Below are 24604 nucleotides of genomic sequence, written 5' to 3' on the forward strand. Positions count from 1 at the left end.
CCAGAATCCCTTTTCTTATTGTTATTGGAGTTGATGTATTTCATCTTTTTACTATGTCATGTGGATTTCTATATTGGTTTGTGATTCCAGTAAAACCTGTCCAAACTGGCCCTGTTAGTAATTCCAAATGAGATTAGAAAGAAAAGTTCTCTTCAATCAGGAAAAAGAAAATCTTACTTTGTAAGATTTAATCAGTGACAGTCAAATTTCCTGCTCCAGAGAAGATAACTTTTTATGCAGGTAGAGTAAGCAAATTCAACCCATACTGCAAAGTGAAGGCCAAATAAGAATAGGAGCCACATGTGAGGGTTGAATTCCATTGTACTTTCTGAGTTTCCTACAGAAGAATTCAAACACCAGTAGGCTTGTTTCCCAAATAGAGGCTATATGTATATGGGCAGGTAGATTAGGGAGGGGCCCACCATGGCAATGGAATTTCTGGGGCTCAGTAAAACCACCTAGCCCTAAGACTGACTGGACCCACCTTATGGCTACAGCAACTCTAATCTGATAAGACCTTTATGTAGAACTAGCCCAGACCAGAGAAGGCTGGACCCATCCTCCAAGAGAAGATTCAGCAGGAATAAAGGTTAAGAAAAGGAATTTCAAAGAATACCATCCCAAATCTAGCCACCTTGGCAACCACCTTAGCAATGGACTCTTACATAGTTGAAAGCCCTACACAGGACATCATGGGAAAAGCCACCTTGAACAAAGGAAGGACATGCATATGCTGCTCGAGCCCATGTGCTGCTTGTGCCCATGTGGCCCAACACCTATCGTGCCCAAGCGCATGTATCGCCCACATCTATGCCCTTGAGATGTGTTCTGGGCTTCTCTCCATCCTTTGAGAAGCCCACGTTCCTTGAATGTCTTTGTCTCTGTCTCTCTCTCTGTCTCTCTCTGTCTCTCTTTCTCTCTCTCTCTTCTCCCCCTCCTCCTCCTCCTCCTCCTCCTCTCCCTCAAAAACCTCCAAATAAAATATGTTTTTATTTGACTTGAAATTCTTTTCTGTGAGATAGAGCAAGGACCTCAAATACCTGAGTAAGGCATAAGATTGACTTCCTTTTCCTGCAAAGAGCAATTCCTTGCTCTAGCATGAGTTCGAGGATCCCTGAGAAATCATATGGTGAGAATGAAATCCTGTGCTGAGAAGACTAAGAGGATGTCACTTGTGGCTTGATGGCCTTCTCGTGGGGCTGGACAGAGTTGAATCCCACATGATGCAGGGGTTCATCCTCAGACTTTATCCATTCTACCCTTCCAGATGGGCTGCAGCGATTGCACAGCGGTGGGGCATTTTCCTTGCACGCAGCCAACATGGCCGACCCGAGTTCGATTCCTCCGCCCCTCTCGGAGAGCCCGGCAAGCTACCGAGAGTATCTTGCCCACAAGGCAGAGCCTGGCAAGCCACCCATGATGTATTTGATATGCCAAACACAGTAACAACAAAATCTCCAATGGAGACGTAACTGGGCCCGCTCGAGCAAATCGATGAACAACGGGGGGCCTTTACCTTTACCCTTCCAGACAGTTCCAGGGTGGCAGAGGTGGAATGGAGAAAGTGGCCATCTCTCTCCTCTACACCTCACTTAAGCGACCCATGGAGGCCAACCGACTACAATATATCTAAGTATATTTCAAGGGGGAGATGTAGGTGAAAGCATCATGAATTGGGGTGGGGGTTACAGCATGAGATTAGGGGCAGTCCTATATGACAGGGGATCACAGGAAAGAAACAAGATAGGAAGGGACCATGATCTGTAGAAGACTGACAAACACTGATCTAATGAAGCTAAACATAATCAAATAACTGAAAGGCTTAAAACCCTTTAACAAACTAGTATGAGACTGGAAAAAGAGAGAGAGAGAGAGAGAGAGAGAGAGAGAGAGAGAGAGAATAGATTTCTCTCCCACAAAATAAAAAGCCCATAGTGAAATTTGTGACTTATTTCTACTCTGATGAATCACTTCTAGACTATCATGACAAATGGATTAATTCAGTAAATTTGATTCTATCCTGTTTTATCAAAATCACCCACATCAAGCTAATGCGAGTTCTTTTTTCTTGTGATGTTTTAGGAATATATCATTTATTATTTAGGGGAAAGGTATGTGTTTCTTTGTTCCTAAAGTAGCCATTTAGCAATAATTTGCTATTAGTTTCATGGCCTCAGGTTACTTCTCAAATTAACAGTATTGGAATGAATAAAACTGATAAATTCTTCTTGATTTGGAATGCCCTCTGCTTTGAAAAATTGGCCATTGAATAGTACTGAGCTCTTGGTCATAAATTTTAGGTGTGCAGTAGAGAAAGAAAAATACTTTACTATCTTACCATTCTTTTGGCTTCAAAGTGGAGATGCTAACCTTTGTTTTAACCTCAGCAATGCTACTGGTTGGTCACTCTAAATTCACTTGATCTTCACCTGGCAGTGTTAGCAGTAATTGACAATTGACTCCCTGCTGTGTACCAGCCTTTGGAAATTTAGAAAGCTAGCATTTGACATTATTCTTTGTATTCACTTAATCCCTTAAAGTCTGCATCTGCTGTAATTAAAACAAATTTCAATTATAATGAAGATCCAACTGTTGGGGGTAAAATGGGATTATGGTGATTGTTAGTATGGGAAGGCATAGAAATAGGTTTTAAAAGCTTTCAGAAAAGCTATCTGACCAAAACAAGATCAATGCAGTTGGCTGCTAATTAATGCAAACAGACAAAGGAACACAACCTAGCTGATTTTTAATGTATGAGCTTCATTAAAAGACTTACATTGGTTAGCTTGCATTTTGAGAACTATTGAAATGTTTTCTTCTTTTGTCTCTTAGGAAAGCATATAGAAATTGAAACTGACCTTCAAATGTAAAAAAATAAAGGATGAGAATTCTTAAAAAGGGAGGTAATCCATGGTGCATAAATGCATCTTGGCTCATTTAGTGATAACCATTTATCTAAACATATGGGATTTCAAAGACCTGTCAATTGATGTTCTAGTCATTTGAATCCATCATGGGAAATAAAGAATTGAGAAAATTAATCATAAAAGGAGTGATTCTAGCTGTATTTACAGAAATACACATATTTACTTTATGCTGATCTTTATTTTGTAAAACTTAACCTAGATATGTTCGTTGATTTTTTTGTTTTATTTTTTATGTGTATTTAGGGGGAATATGCACATACTGAAGCAGTACATGAGTTAAATAACTGCAACTAAAAATAAATACACAAAAAACAAACTGTTAAGCACTATCCTTTTTTCTTAAAAGACACTTTTACTTTAATTTTTAAAGGTAATTTTTAAAATTTGCATGGATGGATAAAGGGTCATAATGAATAGTAATCATTAGTAGTATTTGCCAGATGGGATTTGTTCCAAAGGTGCAGAGAACTCACTCACTGGATTTAATTTCTAAAGCTTAATGAGGGGGGTAGAGGGTAGTCAATGAGGTAGGGGTTTGAATACCTGCCGTGCCATAGTTGGTGACCTGGGAAATAAGTAAGTCTTTGGTAGTTATGCATAAAATCAGATTCCTTTACCTGCTTGTCTTTTCTTGTCCAGCTAGCCTCATTCCTGGACTAAAACTATGTCTCTGGGATACTTTGATCTCCTTTTAGAAATCATTTCCACTTGAAGTTGATTTTCCTTCATTGTTTAATAGCAAAACAAAAGATCATGTATACAATCTTATTGTAAATGCCTTGACTGACCATGAAATAGTGTATAGAACGGGATGGTATTTCTACTGTTTTATTTTCTCACAGTCCTATTGTCTTTATATAGCAACGGTGATAATAACAGCAAAAGTTGCATGTTATTCTGCAATGAGTATTCGAAATAGATAGTGGACGACAAATGAAGAACTTTCCATTTTCCTTACTCTTACTGTATGTGTTCATTTTTGTTGCTTCGTAGTATTCCAAAGTATGATTGTGCCATCATTTATTCAATAATTCCCAAAATTATAAAATCTATTTTTATTTTTTACATGATAATAAAATTATTTATAAATTTACACATGTAAAAAAAGTATGTCTGTGATATTTTTCCAAAACATGGAAGCTTGCTAAATTTAAACAGGCAGTGAATGGAACTGCTAAATCTAAACAGATACATAATTTAAGTTTTGGATAAACCATTATGTCAACAGCTTTGGCTCACACACTGCATAAACATTGGAGAAAAAGAAGGAAATATCAGTAGAGGCCATTAGAAGGCATTGTGATGAACAATAAGTAATGGCTAAAAAAAAACAGAAGAAAAGTAAAGATGAATTGCTAGTATTAAAAAATGCAAATCAAAAATCACTATTTTCTGTAACACTTTCAAATTTAGTAAAATATAATCAAATTAAAGGCAGAGTTGGCTAGTTTTAAAAAAGAAGATTCAACTAAATATTGCATAGTCCAGGGAATTTGGGGGAAATTATTTGATTAGAAAGTCAAACTGACAATCTGTTATTTTTCACCAAGCAATACCCATTGAGGTAACAAAAGGGGATGCAGAAACAGGGAAATTAGAAAAGAAAGTCAGTGTTTCTGTTTCAGTGACTACTCCTAGAAAATGGTACAAAGGGTATGATATGCAAAGGACAGGTGACTTCCTCATGACTTAAGTGGAAATACAGGATTTAAAATTGGAATCAACACCCACAATTGGTGACTTTTGTTTGTAGGAAAGACATTTTTAATGTTTATTTCAGGTTTGAAATTGTAATACTGAAATTTCTTAACTTGTAAATTTAAAATCTTATGGTCAAGAACAGAAAAATTCTCTTGTTCTCCTCTGGGTTCTTCAAAGGTGGGTCAATAAATATCATTGCATAAATTGACAAAAGAAAAAGTAAAACTAAATTTTTAACTAGCATTTTTAAGAAAAAGTAAAACTAAATTTTTGACTAATATAAAAACTAAGTAACTCATCTTTAACCCACAGATGTTGCATGCCATCACTGGCTTCAAACTTGAATGTGGATTGATTAACTTAAATTAAGGTGCCAGATTAGTGTGCTACATAACTTTAGCTAACACAGGTCATCAGAAGAACGAAGGACAGGTCAGTTAAGGAAATTATTATGGAGGACTTAGTAAAATAAGGCATGGATATTTGAATTCTGTCTTTATTTTCCCATTGAAGAAATAAGGTTAGATTAGTGATTCCTTGGCATGTGAGAAAAAAACACCCTTAAAAATAGATTTACATGTAAATGTTTCTTAAAAAGATTCTTCATTCAGCTCGAAGAGCCCTTCCATAAAATGCATCTTCTGTCAAAGACACATTTAGGGTGACAAAGTTTTATGCCTCTGTATCTTCCTTTTCTTTTTAAAAATTTTTGTTTCACATAAAAAAATATTATTTTGTGTGGCACCAGTGTTTCACATCTGGCGTCAAACATGCAAGCACTTGCAAGGGAACTGTTTCTGCTACTTAGATATACCTCGTCTCATTTTTTTTTAGTTAAAATACAACTCATAGAATCATGTTCTATTTATGTCTAGTAAGTATTAGCAATCAAATCCAAAGATATTTAAATAATGCTTGATCCAATTCATGAATTCAGCTATTTAAATGCCTTTATTTTATTTTTTTTTTATTTTTGGGTCACACCTGGAGATGCTCAGGGGTTACTCCTAGGTTTGCACTCAGGAATCACTACTGGCAGTGCTCAGGGGATCATATGGGATGCTGGGAATCGAACCCAGGTCGGCCGCGTGCAAGGCAAACGCCCTACCCACTGTGCTATCACTCCAGCCCCTAAATGTCTTTAAATATATACACTTATAGCACCTTTTATTTACTTTCTAGTATCTCAATTTTCTGAATTAAAAACAGAGTATCTCAAATGTAGCTTGAACTTTGATGAAATCAGTTTACCTTAGATGTTCTAGAAAGGAGGTTTTTAAGGTCTAATTCACTTATATTTCTTAAATTGAAGTTTACCAAATCTATGCTGAAGTAAGTCAAATTTCTTTACATTTTTCAAATATCAAATAATATTTAGAAATTTTCTTCAAAATTTTATTTTTCTGCAAGGGAAAACCTATTTCTGGTCAATTAAAAATGCACTCTCATGGTAAATAACCTTTCAGTTTTAAGAAAGAAAAAATAATCATCATTTATAAGAATGGACACTCCTCACCCTACAAAATGTGACCTGATGTAAGATCATTTTAGTATATCTAAATAGCATTTCTACAAAGACTGAAAACTGATATTGGGTCTTAAGTCTACTGTAATTCATGATGAATATTTGAGTTTTTTCTTCTTTTTTCTGAGTCAAATATCAATTTTCCCAGAAAAAAGAAAATAAAATTATATAATATGCATGCTTCTGGCTAAGATCACCTCTGGGATCTTCTTTATTTTTCATCCCCATATTTTAATGTTTAAAAATATGAACATAAAATTTTGATTGAAACTTTCATACAAAATTTATAAATTTTTTCCATCTAAAACTTTTCTGCACACTCCGGACCTGGGTTTGATTTTGTGCACACCATATGGTTGTCTGAACCCTAACAGGAGTGATCCTTGAGCTGAGAGCCAGTAGTAAGCCTGGAGCACAGCCAGGTGTGTTCCCCAAACAAAAAACAAAAAGAATTCTAAATTAACATGTGCAAGTATGTTAACAAGTGTCTGGAATCAGGAAAGAAAAAAAAAAGCTCTGTGAAGTCACCATCTCTCTCAGAATTTGGTGAAATTGTGACTCAGGATACATGCTGAGTCATCACATTCAAGGAACCGTGTCATTTTTCCTTTGGTGGAGGAAAGAGTAGTATCGGTGACTGTGGTTGAGAGCACAGGCTTCAGTAACGGGCAGTTTGGCTCATGTTCACCTCATAGACGAGTTGTTTACTCTCATTTTCCGTTAGCTTCATCTTCTAGAACATGGAAAGAACAGCATGAATGAAATCTCTTTAATTTAAGCGATTTTGAGCATTTACTAAAGTTTTTTTCCAAGCTGTAGGTTGTTGGCAATGGAAAAGCTTCTGAGAAATAAAACCTAGATTGCTTCTGTAGGAATTTTGTAGGAGTATAGCACTGTAGCACTGTCCTCTCATTGCTTGATTTGCTTGAGCGAGCACCAGCAAGGTCTCCCTTGGAGACTTGTTATTACTGTTTTTGGCATATTGGATACATCAGGAGTAGCTTGCCAGGCTTTGCCCTGCGGAATACTCTCGGTAGCTTGCCGGACTCTCTGAGAGGGGCGGAGGAATCGAACCCAGGTTGGCCGCGTGCAAGGCAAATGCCCTATCGGCTATGTTATCGCTCCGGCCCAGGAGTATAGACATAGAAAAAAAAATTAAATACCGTTAGTTAGTTAAATGTTTTTGCATGTTTTTAAAAGGTGTCTAAATAAAATATGTATTAAAAGGTGGTTGAATGAAATGTGGTGGGCCAGAGGGACAGTATAGATGTTTTGGGACATGGATTGCAAATGGCAGAGTCCCATTAAATCCCTGGCACTGCTTTGCCATTCAGCATCAAACATTACTGGGGTTGGTTTAGGTGATGCCTTGCAATTTGGGACTCCAGAACTCTAGCAGCTCTACATCCTTGGTCCCTCACAATGGACCACTGCCCCAATTGTAAACAATTGCTTTAGACGTACCTAGATCTCCTGAGCTCCATTTCAGAGACCCACAGTTATAAGTGGACCTAGCAGAAACATTAAAGTTCTCCTCAAAGGAAACCTGAGTTGGATTATACAGGAGCACTCTTACTTCTGATCACTTTGGAGATAATTTTATCTCTGTAAGTTCTTTAAAGAGAACGTTGTCAGAGCTCATGCAAACACATACACACACACACACACACACACACACACACACACACACATATACACATGCACAATTTTCTCAGTGTTACCTACTAATCACTGTAAGAGATTGTGAGAAAGCATAGAGAGTAAAGACCCTCAGTTTGTCTAACTGATGCAGAAATTAGTGAGACAAGTAAAAATAGGCTTCTGCAAACTAGCCGTACATGAAGAATTCCTAAAGGAGAAAGAGACCCTCAGTTGAGAGAGCAAGAAAATAACGAAGTAAGGCAATAAGGAATACATGAACAGAGCTCTATTTTAGTGACCTTTGGAGGATGAAAATAAGTGAAGCAAATACTTTTATACTTTCACACATATATATACATACACATATGCATGTATATATATGTGTGTGTGTATATATATATATATATATATATATATATATATATATATATATGGGCTGGAGCTATAGCACAGCGGGTAGGGCATTTGCCTTGCACGCAGCCAACATGGCCGACCCGAGTTGGATTCCTCTGCCTCTCTCAGAGAGCCTGGTAAACTACCGAGAGTATCTTGCCCGCATTGCAGAGCTTGGCAAGCTACCCATGACGTACTCGATATGCCAAACACAGTAACAACAAGTCTCACGAAGGAGATGTTACTGGGCCCGCTCGAGCAAATCGATGAACAATGGGAGGACCATGATATATATATATATATATATATATATATATATATATATATATAAAGGCCCTCCCGTTGATCGTCGATTTGCTCGAGCGGGCCCAGTAATGTCTCCATTGGAGACTTTGTTGTTACTGTGTCTGGCATATCGAATACTCTCGGTAGCTTGCCGGGCTCTCCGAATATATATATATATATGTGATATATATGTATATATACATATATATGTATATATACTACTGTAGCACTGTCATCCCATTGTTCATCAGTTTGCTTGAGCAGGCACCAGTAACACCTCCATTCATCTCTGTCATGTGCTTGTGTAGCCCAATGGTGTCTGCAACCCATATAGTCCCTCAAACCTCATCAGGGTTCACTCCTGATTGCAAAGCCTAGAATTAGCCCTGAACACCATCAAGTGTGGCCCATTTAAAAAACAAATAAGAAATGCATGTCTCTAGTCTTCCCTGTATTCCATTAAATTTTCCTTTTCTAATGAGAAAAATAGGTTTGCTGTGGGGAACAGTGAAAATTTATCAAGTGGAAACAATATAGCACTTCTGTTCCCATTCATTTTAAAATATCTTCTTCCATCTGTAACACTTTGGTGCTTTATTTTCAATATTTTCTTCCATCTTCTGTTAGATTTTACTAAGCTTTTATAGAGAGACAAATGTTGTTTGATTTGCCTTCTCTGTTTTCTAAACCTCTCAGACACACATCTTGTGGTTACTTACCCAGGCTCCCGGAAGCATGAAAAAAAGCATTATGTTCACACTTTGCTTGTTTGTGTTAAAGCCTGCTCATCAAAAGAAATCATATCTGTCTAGATCCAGTTAAATTTTCAATAATGTTGGGATTTTAGAAGTTAAGTATACAGAATGATTATGTCCTATCTCCTTTGAATTAAAGGCTTACACTAAGATTGTATCTAAACTCCACTTAATGGATTCTTATTATTTTCATAGCTCTGAACTGTTCTCTTTCTGAGTTCATGTCTTAAATGCTCAATTTATGCCAAATAGAAAGAAAATACCAGTTATAATAAACTGATTAAAGAATATGGTTATTATACTCATGAAACTGCCCTTCTTAAATAAGCGTATTAGGGCTATGCATCTTTTATTTTGAGTGTACAGATGAGCTATTCTAACCACAGTGTGTTTTGGAGTAAATTGAGTCATGCTCCAGAACAACTATTTAAGATTTTGCTCATTTTTCTCTATGAAGATTAGATTTTCTTTTTCCACATACTCCTTTTTCATCCTTCAAATACATTATTACTTGTTGGATCGACAACAAACAAATGAACTTTAACCTGAAATGTTGTTGTCAAATTAAATTTATTAATACTGTAATGCCAGGTTTGTATGAGGATTGAGCATATTCCAACTGCCTATGCATCTCCTTAAGAACTCTCTCAAGATTTTATAGATTGTATACTCTGTATACCTATGTGTATGGCAAAATGTGTTTAAAAAATATTTTATGTATAGATTATAAATGGAAATAAAACCTTTCACTTATTTTTGCATTAGTAGAAATCCATTTAAGAACAATAATAGCAAAGGTATGATTCAATTAGTAACAGTAGTAAACTCCAAAATCAAGCTAGATAAAGTGTCACGAGTTTTTTTTCTTAAGTTCACAGAAAATAATATAAAATAGGACAGTCATCCCTCGGAAAATTCAGTTTTAACCAACTATTTGAAACTGTAGGGCCAAAAAGTCCTTTGCTTCTACTCTTTTTTTTTTCTTTTTGTGTCACGCCAAGATGCTCAAATGTTCCTCCTGGCTTTTCACTCAGGAATTACTCCTGGCAGTGCTTTGGGGACCATTTGGGATACCGGGGGTGGAACTTGGAACCCAGGTCCACCACAGGCAAGGCAAACACCCTACCCACTGTACTATCGCTCCAGCCCTGCACGACAGCATTTTATTTTATGTTATTTTATTTTTTATTTTTCCTTTCATTGCTGACTTATTTTCTTCTCATAGCCAAAAACAGGTACTGAGAACTTTTATGTTTTCTATTTTATAGTGTCAAACATAGAAAGGAGACTGATTTGAACTTTCTTGGTGCCAAAACTAAAATAATTTTAGAAGCAAGTTTTATTCACATGGATTTTCTTTGTCTTGCTTCCACCCCTGCCAGCCCCCAGCCCCCCACCACCCCCAGTCTGGCTCTCTCTGTTTTTGTCTGTTTCTGTCTCTGTTTTGGTCTCTGTATCTCTGTGTTTGTCTGTCTATTTGTCAGTCTCTCTGTCTCTGTCTCTGTCTCTGTCTCTCTCTCTGTCTCTGTCTCTCTCTCTCTCTCTCTCTCTCTCTCTCACACACACACACACACACACACACACACACACACACACACGGTACTGGAATAAAAACCCAGTACTTGACACACATGCATGACAAGCACTTAACCACTGGGCTATATCCTTAGTCACCCTCAGTTAACCATTAAAAGGACTAAATTCTGATTTGGAGTTGGAAGAGAATGATTGTCATTCATGAAATAGAAACTTTTCTCTCCCTCTCTCTGTATTGAAACATGTGCATGTGCAGTACCATGTGTGAATTTGAGGTAGGGAATAGTATGATGTGGAATTGGGGCAGAAATTCTATTAGAACTCATCATCTATAGAGGGGGGAATAATGTAAGCTGACTGCAGAAGTGGTATTCAGAAGCAGGGAGATAACAGAATACAAAAAGGAAAAAAATGTGTTGGAGTAAGTGTGCCTCTAAGCTTCCTCTATGAGGACACTCCCAGATGTAAGAATCCTTGTTTTGGTTTTGCAGATGAGAAAAGTGATGCTTTCTGTTTCTGTACCTTCCCCACAGGGTAGTGTAACTGAGGATTAGGGACTGGGGCTGATCTGAGTTTCATTAAACTTTTCTTTCTATTGAGACTAGGGGGTATGAGAGGGACTTAAAATGAATGTATTTGAGTAGGGGAGAGATCTATTTTAGGTTGTTTAATTGCTGATTGATTGTTTTCTGTGAACATGTCATAATGCAAAATTACTGGACTCTAAAAAACTTTTGTTCTTTAAGTCAGAGTTTGATACTAGGCTGTTACAATAAGCTTTTCCTAAACATAAGCCCAGTCAGCACAATTGTATGTTTGCTGTGCTGAGCAGAAAATTTCTAATAATACGTTTGAACATATGCAGGGATATTAGTTTCTGTGCTTTGAAACAATCATTGCTGGAGGGTTTCCTACCTATATAAGCATCTAGGGCAAATAATCTCACTTTTGCTTTCCTCATATTCTCAGCAGCTCTAAAACGAGCATTTTATTATATTATACAACTTTGGTAACTTCATTGCTTACACCCTCTTCCCTTTTAAATTCATGGGACATATTTCCCCTCTTTAGATTACTTTTGAGAATTTCAGCATTATTATGCCTTTTACTCTTCATTCTGTTCACCACAAACATTGAGCATTTGCCAGGTTATCTCAGTTTCAACTATGCCTGCTAAATAGAAATTTAGAATTGTGTATGCAAGACTTTGTCCCTCTGCCAGTACCTTCATGTATGCGGAGAGTGGTCTCAGCATGGCAGAGGGACAAAGTCACGCAGGTTCCGGGGCCGAGATCTCCAAGCCTACTCGGATTTGGGCCGAGCATCCTCCACCCTGATCCTCCAAATTCCAGTAGGCGGGGGTCACACCCACCAACTGGACCCTGGCGCTGTGTCATCCCATCAACGGCCAAGACTCAGAGACTATAAAACCCAGCTCCTGGAAGCGACATCCCGACATCTTATTATGACATCTTATTATCTCATTCCTACTTTGGACAAACTGGCAGGTTACCGAATGTAGCCTGCCCACATGGCAGAGTCTGGCAAACTCCCCGTGGCGTACCCAATATGCCAAATACCAGTAACAATGATGGGTCTCATTCTCCTAAAGAGCCTTGAATATAATCTCAGGGCTAGGATGAAGGAGACGTTACTGGCGCCTGCTCGAGGCAATCGACGAATAACAGGATGATTTGTGATTTGTTTGTGGTTGTATGCAAGAGATGAAAGAATTAACCAAAGATATTCTATAGTAAATGGATGAAATGAGATTAGAATTCATACAAAAATATATGTTTGTGAGTATGAGTTCTTTTATGTGATCTCTGTTTGAAAGAAATGAATATGTTCTTTACTCCTATTAGTACAAGTGGCATTCAAATTTCCTTTCATTCTTAACATTTTTATAATGTTGTTGGATTTTAATGTGATTATGCTTCATATGCTGAATTTATATTTAATATTGTCTCATTTTATTTTGTTAATATTTGCATAGTTTTATATAATAACACTAATTTTATTTACTACATCTCTCAGCAGAATTTTTTGAATGTTGGATTTCTATTTTGAATGAATTGTGAATGATAGCATAGTGAATCAAGATAACTAGCATATACATATCACATTTTGAAATATACTGAACATGCAGTCATTAGATTGATAACTTGGTTATATTATTTAAATGTTTCAGAAAGTTTTTAATATGTACTATAAAATACTTTTTCAGGAAAGTAATACTGGGCCTCATAGGGAATAAAAATATCATTTAGAGCTTTTGTAGTTAAAAAGATAATATTGTTGGCATGTTAAATGAGCAAGTGTAAATATTTTAAAAATTTGCATGTACTTTAAAATAGCTTTTCCCCCCAAATAAAAACATGAATAATTTTTTTCTCTCTTTTCTTTTTCTTTAAATCATTGAATCATCCCAAGATGTAAAGTTGCCACCTCAGAGCAACATTTTTACATGATAAATAAAAATGATTACAGATTCTCGCCACCTCATATTAGCTGTAAGCCAATAAGTATATATTCTAATGTGGGAATGCATAACTTAATTGCCTAAATTAGCTCTTAACATTTAGCTATCTGGTAGTGCTAGGTAAAACCAATTCTTCTTGCCAACCTACAGTTATATTTATTACCATGACGCCTGACTTTGTTGTAAGACTTTAGCATCTGGCTTCCACTACACTCCATACACTTGAATGTGAGACATTTTTGTTTCCACCTTTATGTTAACTAATTTAGTTAATTTTATTTGGTTTTGCTTTATTTACTTTTAGATGTTTGCCAAACTACTGCGAACACGGAGGAAGATGCTCCCAGTCCTGGACTAACTTCTACTGTAATTGCAGTGACACAGGTTACACTGGGGCCACCTGCCATAACTGTGAGTAGGTTCATGGTTTAACCATAGTTGAATAAGATAAAAATATTAAGATACCAGTTTTTATTTTGTTATTTTTTTTTTAGAATTGTGTTTCTTATATGGGTGGATTTTTTTTTTTTTTTTGCTTTTTTGGGTCACACCCAGCGATTTACAGGAGTTACTCCTGGTTCATGCACTCAGGAATCTCTCCTGGTGGTGCTGGGGGGAACATACGGGATGCTGGGAATTGAACCTGGGTCTGCCGCGTGCAAGACAAACGCCCTACCCGCTGTGCTATTGCTCCTGCACCTGGGTGGACACTTTTTATTCATTCACTGTATATGTGTTTCTTGAGAATCACTATATGCAAACACTCTATTGGGCACAAATTTTTCTCATGTTCTTATATGGATTTTGGTCTGTCAGGAAGACAGGGAGGAAAGGGAATATCTGTTGAGGTAGATATAGGGAATTGTGGGTGGACAAAGAAGAGTTGTTCAATCAATTTTATTGTCCTTATGGGCTAAGAAATATCATTGGAAACAATTACCATCTTACCTGATTTTCAACATTGTCCATATTCTGGAATGTTCCTAGAGTTTCTGTCATTTTAGAACTTTGTCATATCAGGGATAATGAAGTGTAAGAAAATTAGTGCCATATTTTAAAAGCTTTTCTTTAAAGGTGGCAAATGTTATTTTCACTTACTTTCTAGTAGCCATATAAAGTTATATGAACACATCTAACTTCAAGGGTAAATATATTGCAATTTGGATCCCTTGGCAATGGCAGAAGCATCTATTGATGACAAGTCCTGATGACTATGTGACAGTGTTGGGTGACAGAATGGTTTCAAGCAGAAAACAAGCTGATCTTATGCAAGGAATATGACAGGCCAAAAGAAAAATGAAAATAACAAGATTTGTCTCTTGGCTAAATAGCATGACAGTGAAGTGAAAAGATATCATAAGAGATGAAAGAAAAAGAAGCAGGCTAGAGTTTATGAAGAAAACAACATGAGGAATTTAAAACAAGATAAATAATTTCAGCCCCTATTTCTAAAAGTGTATAGTCTTAGATCACCGTGAAATTTTCTCCAGCTATAGTCTTGTTGAGTCTATAGTCTTCTTGCAATCTATAGCAAAGTAAATAAAATAATTTAGAGTCTAACTTTTCTTTTTTATTTTATTTTATTTTATTTTATTTTCCCTTTATTTTATTTTTTTTAAAGTTGTAGATTTACAATTTTTTGTGCTTTGGTTTCAATCATACAATGATCAGATACCCATCCCTCCACCAGTGCCCATCTTCCACCACCATGGATAATATCCCTCCCACCCCCATCCCCCCACCCCCCCTGTCTCTGTGGCAGGGCAATCCCCTGTGTTCTCTCTCTCCTTTTGGGTGTTGTGGTCTGCAAAAGAGGCATTGAGTGGCAAACATGTTCAGTCCATAGTCTACTTTCGACATGCATCTCCCCTCCTGGGAGGATCCTCCAAACATCCAAACTATGGATTGTGAGCCCTTCTGGTGTGAAAGTTGTATGGGGCGGGGAGGGGGTGATTCTGTAGATACACCCAGTCATGCTCTGAGATTACTTCCAGATTTGTATTCAGAGGATTCCTTGTAGTCCTTAGGGACTATGCACCTTGCCAGAAATGAACCAGCTTGGCTGTTTACAAGGCAAGCCCCCTTCTGCTGTACCATCTCTCCAGCCCTTAATATAGGGATTTTAGAAAAGTATCTTTGATTTAATTTTGGTAAGTATTTTAGTTGTTATGTATACTTTTATGCCTAGTGCTGCATATAATAGTTTGGGTTTATAAGTGTTTGTGAGTAGAAAATGTTTCTGTAGTGCTCAGGGTTTACTCCCGACTGTATGCTTAGTGATCACTCCCATCAGTGCTAGAGACCCTCTGGGACACCAGGGATCAAACCCAGATCTGGTGAATACTGGTGAATACTCTGCAAGAACCTTACCCACTCTCCTATTTCTTTGCCTCAGGGAGTCTAATAAATTTCAAAGCCACAATTTAGAAAACTGTATGGCAAACTGTATGCAATGACTGTAAGATTATTGAGGAATTATTATCTGAAGCTGTTTTCTCCTATAGTTGGCAAAAACTTCACAGGAAAAATGAAATTTGAAACTGATTTAAAAGAAAGTTTACAAGAGACAGGCCTTTGATTTAGGAATAAAATCTAAACCAAGGCTGAAGGGTTTTCAGGTGACTGCAGCAATACTGTCCTCTTTTTTTCTACTTTTCATAATTTTTGCTTTTGTTTATTTAATTAGTTATATATTTTTTGCTGCTGGTGAAATTATATTCACAGATTCACAGAGGCTTTGCCAACTGGGTTAGAGTAAAACTTTGATTCAGGATGAACACTTAATATTCACGGGGTCAGAGAGATAGGACAGCAGGCAAGATGCTTGCTTTGCATGTGGCTGATCCATTTTCAATCCCTGGAACCATATATGCACCCCCCAAACACTCCCCAAAAGCCTTCCAGAAGTGCAGAGAGAAGAGCCAAGAGCAAGCCCTGACCACTACTGAGCGTGATCCCACAAAAACTAAAACATAATAAGCAAAATACAACACAACAAAACATTCTTGTTCCTGGATATCTCTTTGCCACTCTGTGGCGTCTTCTATATCTTAGAAAATAGAATTTACCAGCTGAGACCATAGAGGAGTCTGGTCAAGTCAGATAAGAAAGAGTTCTCCAGCTCTAATGGGATTCGTTTATTATCATGAGTGGTCTGTGGAAACAATCTTCTTTTTTTTTTAAAATTTTTATTAGTGAGACACCATTAGGTGCAGTTGTAGACTTACAAATTTTTGTGCTTGGGTTTCAATTATACAATGATCAAATACCCATCCCTCCACCAGTGCCCATTTCCCGCCTCCACGGATCCCAGTATCCCTCCCATTCCCCCATATGCCCATCCCACCCAACAATCTTTAATTTTGTGTGAAATATTTTATTTAGTATTTTCTACGTATCAATTTGAAAATATAAGTAAAAAACTAACCTATGATAGACTAGCTTGAAATTTTACTTTGCTCTGTTCTCGAATATATACACATCTGTATTGCTCTAGATCATATTTCTACACAGGACTCTATGGGGAAAAAATCACGAATAATGACGAAGACTTTAAGCTGAAAGTACAAGTTTTTGAATAATCCTTTTATTAATTTTCTTGGGTTTTGGTCCACACCTGCTGGTACTAGAATTTAGTCCTAATTCCGTGCCCAGAGGTCACTCCTGCTGGTGCTTAAGTGACTATATATGCTGCCAGTGATCAAAATAGGCTTTCCTGTGTACAAAACAAGCATCTTTTATTTGTTTATTTATTTATTTATTTATTTACTTATTTATTTTTCATTGAATCACTGTGAGATAGTTACAAGTTTTCATGTTTGAGTTATAATCACACAATGATCAAACACCCATCCCTCCACCAGTGCACATTCCCCATCACCAATATCCCCGGTATACCTCCCCTTTCCTACCCTCCCCCTGCCTCCATGGCAGACATGATTCCTCATAATCTCTCTCTACTTTGGGGCATTATGTTTTCCAATACAGACCCTGAGTGGGTATCATGTTTGGTCCTTTATTTACTTCCTGCACACATCTTTCATCCCAACCGATTCCTCCAGCCATCATCTTTTTCTTAGTGATTCCTTCTCAGTTCCAGCTGCCTTCTCCCCTTTGCTCATGGGGCAGGCTCCCGCCTATGGCGCAATCTATCTGTCCCATGTATCTACTATCCATAGGTGTCAGCCTCATGCTATATTGTTTTATACTCCACAAATGAGTGCATTCCTTTTATGTCTGCCCCTTTCTTTCTGACTCATTTCACTTAGCATGATACTCTCAATGAAATGTCTATCCATTTATAAGCAAAATTCATGACTTCATCTCTTCTGAGGGCTGCATATATTCCATTGTGTAGATGTACCAAAGTTTCTTTAACCAGTCATCTGTTCTAGGGCACTTGGGTTGTTTCCAGATTTTGGCTATTGTGAACAGTGCTGCAATGAACATATAGGCACAGATGTCATTTCTACTGTGCTTATTTTGTATTCTCAGGGTATGTTCCCAGAAGTGGTATTGTGGGGTCATATAGAAGCTCAATTTCTAGTTTTTGAAGGACTGTTTATATTGTTTTCCAGAAAGGCTGGACTAGTGCACATTTCCACCAACAGTGAAAGAGTGTCCTTTTTCCCCACATCCATGCCAGCAGTGGTTGCTTTTGTTCTTTTGAATGCGTTCCAGTCTTTGTGGTATGAGATGATATCTCATTGTTGTTTTTATTTGCATCTCCCTGACGGCTAGCAATGTGGAGCATTTTTTCATGTGCCTTTTGGCCATTTGCATTTTTTTCTTTTGAGAAAACTTCTATTTATTTCTTCCCCTCATTTTTTGATGGGGTTGGAGGTTTTTTCTTGTACAATTCTACTAGTGTCTTGTATTTGTCGATTTGATTGCCTCGAGCAGGCGCCAGTAACATCTCCTTCATCCTAGCCCTGAGATTTTTAAGAAAGTGCCATATTCAAGGCTCTTTAGGAGAATGAGACCCGTCATTGTTACTGGTATTTGGCATATTGGGTATGCCACAGGGAGTTTGCCAGACTCTGCCATGTGGGCAGGTTACATTCGGTAGCCTGCCAGTATGTCCAAAGTAGGAATGAGATAATAAGATGTCACGCGGCCGCGAGAGCTGGGTTTTATAGTCTCAGAGTCTTGGCCGTTGATGGGATGACACGGCGCCAGGGGGCCAGTTGGTGGGTGTGACCCCCGCCTACTGGAATTTGGAGGATCTGGGTGGAGGATGCTCAGCCCTGATCCGAGTAGGCTTGGAGATCTCAGCCCCGGGACCCACGTGTCTTTGTTCCTCTGCCAGTAGCTTCATGTGTACGGAGAGTGGTCTCAGCATGGTGGTGGCTGGTTCTGGAGGTCTTCGGCTGCCAGAGCCCTGATCAGGGAAGGGAGGGAAACTCAACCCGCTCCCCTCCAAGGGGCCCTGGCGAGGACAGCCAGGCACGGGGGCAGGAGACTCTGTGCTGTACTCTTCCAGGAGCTGGGTTTTATAGTCTCTGAGTCTTGTATATCCTGGATATTAATCCCTTATCGGATGGGTATTGGGTAAATATTCTTTCCCATTCTGTGGACTCTTTCTATATTTTGGTCACTGCTTCTTTTGAAGTGCAAAAGCTTCTTAGTTTGATGTAGTCCCATTTGTTTATGTTTGCTTCCACTTGCATGGTTAGTGCTGTTTCATCCTTAAAGATGTTTTAAGCTTCAATGTCGTGGAGAGTTCTGCCTAGATTTTCCTCTATGTACCTTATGAATTCATGCCTGATATTGAGGTCTTTAATCCACTTTGATCTGACTCTTGTGCCTGGCATTAGACAGAGGTCAGTGTTCATTTTTACGCAGGTAGCCATCCAGTTTTCCCAGCACCACTTGTTGAAAAGGCTTTCCTTGTTCCACTTCACATTTCTTGCTCCTTTGTCAAAGATTAAGTGGTCATATATCTGGGGGTCTGTGAGAGAATATTGAATTCTGTTTCATTGGTCAGCAGGTCTCTTTCTAGCCCAGTACTGTGCTGCCTTAATTACTACTGCTTTGTAGTTCAGTTTGAAGTTGAGGAGGGTGATGCCACCCATCTTCTTTTTCCCAAGGATTACTTTAGCTATTCGTGGGGGTTTATTGTTCCCTATGAATTTCAGGAGTGCTTTGTCTATTTGTTTGAAAATTGTCGTGGGTATCCTGATAGGGACCACATTGAATTTGTATAGTGCTTTGGGCAGTATTGCCATTTTGATTATATTAATCCTCCCTATCCATGAGCAGGGGATGTGTCTCCATTTCCTAGTGTCCACTTTTATTTCTTGAACTAGTGTTTGTAATTTTTCTTGTATAGGTCCTTCACCTCTTTGGTTAAGTGGATTCTGAGGTACTTGATTTTCTGAGGTACTATTGTGAATGGGAATTTTTTAATGTCTATTTCTTCTTTTTCATTATTTATATGTAAGAAAGCCATGAACTTTTCGGTGTTGATTTTGTAGTCTGCCACTTTACTAAACTGACCTATTGTTTCTAGCAGCTTTTCTGTAGAGTCTTTAGGGTTTTCTAAGTATAGTATCAGATCATCAGCAAATAGTGATAGTTTGACCTCTTCCTTTCCTATCTGTATTCCCTTTGTACCTTTCTCTTGTCTAACTGCAATGGCCAGGACTTCCAGTACTATATTGAATAGAAGTGGCGATAGTGGGCAACCTAAGACAAGCATCTTAACCCCTATACTACCTCTCTGACCTCTAAAAAACCATGATTTTATTTAATATTTCCAGTAGATACTAATTTATAAATGCTGAGTCTGGTACCTAGTTATTGACCTTAAATAGTGAATAATTGTGTTTACTTATAGTACATACAGGATTGTAATATCAATCATCTTATTAGAAATTCAGAGAGATCATCACTTTTATAGTAAGATAAAAGAATTCTGAAGAAGACATATGTGAACACTTGTCCAAGTATCATCAAATCACAATAGACCATTCCTATATCAATTACAACATTTTTTTCATTTTTTCTCAAGCAATAATAATATTTTGAAATATTTATCTCAATGGATGCTAGTCTCTTTTATCTCCATCCCATGAAGATAAAAATAGAAAATTTTCAGCTTTAGAAAAAAAGTGTGAAGTTGAAAATTGATGGAGGTGAGGTGTTGATTTTTAAAAAGAACACTATAAGAGTTGATGAGCAAGAAACAAAACATACCAAGCCTTAAAATCACCATTTTTTTAGCACCTTCTCTTTCTTGTTTCTGTGAAATCACTCAGTGACTCCTCTCTGGGCTGCAAGATTGCTAACCTTCTCTTTTCTTCTGGGCATCAAGCCAGGAAAAATCAGAGGGACTTGGGTGATTGTGAGGTTTGGCAAGCATGTCTTGGGTGCCTGAGCAATCCACAATTCTGTCTTCTCTCTAAATAATCTCTTCACCTTTCCTAATTGGGTGAGCACCATGTTTTGAGACACTTTTGAAATAAGTGAACGAGGACCTGATGTTTCCTCCTTCCACAACAGTATGGACGCACCTGTGGAACATCTGAGATATAAGTTGTGAAAATGCAGACGTTAAATCAGAATAGCTTCAGGTAAAAGCAAAATGTGCTTGTTCACAATCTTGGTTTTGTGGAAATTGTGATACCCCTGGGGTGCTGTTGTACCTTTTCTTGAAAAAAAGTTATTTTCCACAATCATAATAGTAAATGCAAGGTTTTCAGATTTATAAGGAATCTATAATTTAAGCTGTTGATTTTGAATCAGTCATTTTCAGAAGCCTTTTATGCTTTGTTTTCTTTTCCTTTCTTTGAGTTTTTCATTACTGTCACTTCTTAGTAAAGAGGAACCAACGGAACTAATTGAGAGAAGAAAATTAAATTCTCAGTTCAGTCTTTGGGAATAAAAAAGGGTATGGTGAAAGGGAAATACCCAGTAGATTCACTAAGGAATTACAGAACTTAGATTTCCAATTAGACACAGTTGTTTGTTCTTTAAAGTAGATTTATTAAATTCATATTTCAAACTCCTTTTCTCTTTACCTGATGACACATAATTAAAGTATGCAAGTTTGTGTACTTTTCAAACAGACATTATTCAAAACCACTTGTTTAAAGTGAAGTGATCAGTAAGTATGTGGGCAATTTCTTTACACTCTGTGATGATTTCCTCATGCCAAAAAAGAAATGTAAGATCATCACTGTTGAAGCTGGAGAAAAAATACAATAGGTAGGACACTTTATGAACATGAAGGTGACCTGTGTTCAATCTGCTGATCCCATTTGTTTCCCTGTACCCCACCAGGAGTGATCCATGAGTGTAAAGCTAGAAATATAGCATGAGCACAACTTGGGGTGGCCAAAAACCAAACAAAAACCAAAATTATAGCTCTTTTTGTAAACTGTTATAGAACATATTATATCATGTATGCAAGTTGTTTTAATTATATTATTTTCCCTTTATGTTGCATTCTGATTTTCAGAGGAAAAAATGAGGGTAAAACAATGTTTTGAAAGGCTGGCGTGATAGCTTCATAGATCGATGTACATGATTTGCATACATGAGGCTCTGGTTCTATACATGGTATCTCCTGGTCCACTGGGCACTGTTTGGAGTGATGCCCAAGCATTGAACTAGAAATATATCCTAAACACTAACATATGTAGCCCCAAACCTCAAATCAAATCAAATATTTTATTTTTGCTTTGGATGGTATTTGAGTACATTGAAAGCTTGCTCCTGTTGTCTGCTCAGGGATCACTTTGCAGGGAGCCAATGAGGTTCTAGGGATCAAACTTGGGTCATTTTATGCAAAGAGACCAGTTTACCTTCTGTACTATATCGCCAGCCCCAAAGTTTGTGTAATCTAAACTGAATCTCAGGATATATATTGGCCATAATATTTCATGGCTATTTTATTAGAAACCTGTTGGTATTTAAAGGAAATTGTTATCATGGGAGTTTAAAGATGGAATTGTGCTCTAAATGATAAAGTGAAATTACTAGTATTACTACCTTCTTTTATAGAAACAATTAAGGTACAAAAGTTTATGTAACTGCCCCAAGATGGCATGACTGCTAAAGGGAAGATCTTGGAATTGAGTGGAGTGAATTTGGATGTCATATTCTTAAACATGACATGTCATTTCCTTTCTTAAATTAGCAAGGCATTTACTAATATCTATTCATGAATTTGGTGATTAACTGATGATAGTCATATTACTTAAGATACATTGTGATTTTTGAGTTAATATAAAAGAAATTGGCACCTATAGAAGAATGAGAGGTAAGAAAGGTTTGATTTTAGAAAAACCATGAATCATCTCAGAAGGAAGTAGTATGAGATTACTTAAGAGATAGGTAGATCTAGAATACATATCATGGTCCTCCCATTGTTCATCGATTTGCTCGAGCGGGCCCAGTAACGTCTCCATTGTGAGACTTGTTGTTACTGTGTTTGGCATATCGAATACCTCAAGGGTAGCTTGCCAGGCTCTGCCGTGCGGGTGAGATACTCTCGGTAGCTTGCTGGGCTCTCTGAGAGGGGCGGAGGAATCGAACTCAGGTCGGCCATGTTGGCCGCTTGTAAGGCAATTGCCCTACCACTGTGCTATTGCTCCAGCCCAGAATACATATAAGTAATAGAAATCTACCGGAAACAGAGACTAGTAAGAACCAAGATATAGTGGTTGTCGTAGATAGTATGTTTGGGGTCAAGGTAATTACTTTCTTAGATCAATAAAGAGAAGTAAATTGTTTTGGGGTGGAGAGATAATATAGTGGGTAATGCATGTTCCTTGAACATGATCCCTTGGCTTAGATCCCCATATGGCTCCTTAAGCACACCAGGAGTGATTCCTAAGTACAGAGCTAGGAGTAATCTCTGACAACTGCTCTGTGTGCCCCCAAAACACAAAAAGAAAATAAAATGTGAATTGTTTGATATATTCATTCCTGAAATTCCTATCAAATACTTTTCATTAGAGAAAATCTAAACTTCTCAATATAATCAAAGTTATTTTATATTCTATTGCACTGTCCTTAAATACCACCTTAATTACTACATGACAGTCAATTTTAATGACTTTTTGCCTTCATTCAAGCATTGAAATACTATGTTTCTTCTAGGAGAATAGGAACCTATATTACTTCTAAATAACTATTACTTTAGCTAACACTTATCTTTTTTAATGTGGGAGTAATGCTATTTATTCAACCATTGATTAAACTGATTGAATTGGGCATGAACTCCACATTAATTTTTTTTAATTGAATCACCGTGAGATACAGTTGCACAGCTTTCGGTTTTGATATTCAGCCATACAATAATTAAACATCCATCGCTCCACCAGCGCACACTTTCCACCACCAGTGTCCCCAGTATATCCACACCCTCCCAATCCCAGTCCTCACCCTGCCTCCATGTCAGGCAATTGCCCCAGTATTCTCTCTACTTTTGGGCATTATGTTTTGCTTGAATTTTCCCATCACTATTCAAGCCTGCCTGTCAGGGAGCAGATGCTAGATCATTTATTGTCCATTGCTCATTTTGAATATCATGGGTGCCATGGCTGCACAATTCTGGAATCCTAGATTGTGAATGGTTGGGTTCCAGAGAAATTTCTGTGGGGCACTGATTCATTTTGGGATTCAGTTGGGCGTCTCTGGACCAGGTCTGCTGGTGTGCTAAAATGGTATAACACTTACCTTTATGTATTATTTTACCTCATGTATTCTTATTGTCTTTTGCTAGTCTCAGGAATGCCGCTATATAATAAAATATTGTTTTTAAGATGAAAGGAAATATTTTTTAAGAATAGTGACTCACATTCAACTTGGTTTTCCCAAAGCATTGTTAGAGCTTATATTCTGATTACTATTTTCTGAGATCTTGTTTTACCCTCTCTGCCAAAATTGTTTACTATGGTTTATAAAACTGACTATGTATTCCTATAAAAATATGTGTATTTAAATGAAGGTAATTCTTGTTTCTTACAGTAAATTCCAGATGCATAAAAATTTTTAGGTGACTTACAGTAGGGATAGGTGTTTCTCTAGAGACTTTTATACTATTACTAAATCCGAGGTGATGTCATTAACTACACATTTAACTTTTACTTTCATGTTGAATGGACTCAATGATGCAAGTACTTCTCATTTCCTGTACATCTTGAGTGAATGGTACTGCCCTTAATCTGTTCAATATCTATGTCTGATGACATTCACCTGGACCCTTTCAGTGTATCTTCACCATTTCTTAGCTTCACTAATCCCTTTTCACAGCACACCATCTCTGACATCCTAACAATACCTTTTAGCTCACTTTTCAACTTGGCAAAAAGATGTCAGATTTCTTCCTCTCACAAGTCTAATATAGTGT

General features: G+C 37.4%; 1 protein-coding gene across 1 annotated transcript in view; it reads left to right on the forward strand.

Moving 5' to 3' along the window:
• The window catches only part of CNTNAP5 (contactin associated protein family member 5), a 973836-nt gene that overhangs the window by 572825 nt on the left and 376407 nt on the right, over nt 1-24604 (forward strand). The window contains exon 11 of the mRNA XM_056110141.1: nt 13550-13656. Within this exon, the coding sequence (XP_055966116.1) occupies nt 13550-13656 (107 nt within the window). The remainder of the gene's footprint in view (nt 1-13549; nt 13657-24604) is intronic.

The sequence above is a fragment of the Sorex fumeus genome, unplaced genomic scaffold, assembly GCF_029834395.1.
Source record: "Sorex fumeus unplaced genomic scaffold, SorFum_2.1 ptg000009l, whole genome shotgun sequence".
NCBI classification, from domain to species: domain Eukaryota; kingdom Metazoa; phylum Chordata; class Mammalia; order Eulipotyphla; family Soricidae; genus Sorex; species Sorex fumeus.